The sequence below is a fragment of the Terrapene carolina genome, unplaced genomic scaffold, assembly GCF_002925995.2.
Source record: "Terrapene carolina triunguis isolate 2854851 unplaced genomic scaffold, T_m_triunguis-2.0 Scaffold444, whole genome shotgun sequence".
NCBI lineage: Eukaryota > Metazoa > Chordata > Testudines > Emydidae > Terrapene > Terrapene triunguis.
The window spans coordinates 1-1,677 of record NW_020664795.1 but is presented as its reverse complement, the minus strand read 5'-3'; the positions used below and the strand labels follow the sequence as shown (position 1 = coordinate 1,677).

The following is a 1,677-nucleotide window of genomic DNA, read 5'->3' as shown; positions in this document are numbered from 1 at the left end:
GGGGTGCAGGAGGACGGGGGTTCGGGGGCACATAGGGGTGCAGGACCAGGGTACATAGGGGGTGCAGGAGAACGGGGTTCGGGGGTACATAGAGGTGCAGGAGGATGGGGGTTCTGGGGCACATAGGGGGTGCAGGAGAACGGGGGTTCGGGGGTACATAGGGGTGCAAGACGGGGGTTCGGGCTGCAGGGGGGGGCAGACCGACAGGGGCGGAGACACTCACCCCAGGAGTCGGGTGTACGGCGCGGACATCCTGCGTACCGTGCAGAAAGGACCCAAGCGTCCGGGTGCCGCTCGCAGGGGGGCGGTGGCCCCGTTTTAAAGGGGGAGCCCGCCAAGAGGGAGGCGGAGCGGGGCCGGGGGGGGCTCCCCCCCTCCTTCTCCAGTCTATCGGTCTCTCCCGCCGCTTGCCCCGGCTCTGATTGGCCGCTCGGGGCCAGGCCCCCCCCCCGTATGATGTAAGACCGGGGAGGTATTGCCTGGACAGACAGACAGAGGGGAGGGACCAATGTCCCAGGCCCCGCCCCTCTGTGTCTGTCCCAATGTGCACCGCCAGCTGGTTTGTTATTGTAGGGTCTCCTGGGAGTTGGAGGGGGCTGTTTTGTTATTGTAGGGTCTCCTGGGATGTTGGGGGAGTAGGTTTATTATTGTAGGGTTTCCTGGGGGGGGCTCGGGGATCTGGTTTGTCATTGTAGGGTCTTCTGGGGGCTGGGAGAGCGGATTTGTTATTGTAGGGTCTCCTGGGTGATGGCGGGGGTTAGTTATTGTAGGTTATCGGGGCGGGGGCTGGTGAGTTATTGTAGGGTCTCCTGGGAGTTGAGGGGGGCTGGTGAGTCATTGTAGGGTCTCGGAGTCTTGGGGTTGATTTGTTGTTACCGGGTCTCAGGAGGGTTTGGGAGCTGGCTGGGTATGTGCTGTCTCCTCTGAGCCCCAGGTAAATGTTCTGGCTGCAGTTACAGATTCTGGCCAGCAGGTGGCAGCATCAGCGCAGAGACCTGAGTTTCCCACCCCGCCCCCCACTCGCCTGGTCCCTCCCTCTCCCCGTAGCTCCTCCCCTGCCTGCACTTCTTCCCTTAGCCCAGCCCCTCCCCCCTGTGCCCCCCATTCCCCTTCCCCCCTTGTGCCCCCCATTCCCCCTGTGCTCCCCCAGCCCCTCCCCCCTATGCCCCCCATTCCCATTCCCCCTTGTGTTCCCCCAGACCCTCCCCATTGTGCTCCTCCCCTCTGTGCCCCCCAATTCCCCCTCTCCCTTGTGCCCCTCCCCCCTGTGCCCCCCATTCCCTCTCCCCCCTGTGCTCCCCTAGCCCCTCTCCCCTGTGCTACCCCTCCCTGCACTTCCCCCACCCTGTGCACCCCCAAACCCCTGTATTACCCCTCCCCCTCTGCTGCCCTGCCCCTCCTCCGCCTTCAGCTTTTTCAGCAACTTCCTCATTTTTCAGGGTGCTGACTCCAGAGCCCCCTCGAGCCCCACCTCCTAGAAGGCAGCGTGACCGGGGGTGGGGATCACACGCTAATCACCCAACTGGATTGTGCAACAGCCCCCCCACCCCAGCTCTGCCCCCACCCCCTTTTATACAGGGCAGGGACTGGCTGACTCAGGGGGGTGGGGAATGGGGCGCGGGGCCCGTCGCCTCTAGGGGGCGCCAGCTCCCACCCGGCCCCAAGGCGGGGAATGGG

At 64.7% G+C, this 1,677-nt stretch overlaps 1 protein-coding gene across 1 annotated transcript in view; it reads right to left on the bottom strand.

Moving 5' to 3' along the window:
* The window catches only part of PCK2 (phosphoenolpyruvate carboxykinase 2, mitochondrial), a 7,558-nt gene extending 7,226 nt beyond the window's left edge, over positions 1-332 (bottom strand). The window contains exon 1 of the mRNA XM_026658424.2: positions 224-332. Coding sequence (XP_026514209.1) covers positions 224-252 — 29 coding nt within the window. The 5' untranslated portion in view covers positions 253-332. The remainder of the gene's footprint in view (positions 1-223) is intronic.
* Between the last annotated feature and the right edge of the window lie 1,345 nt (positions 333-1,677).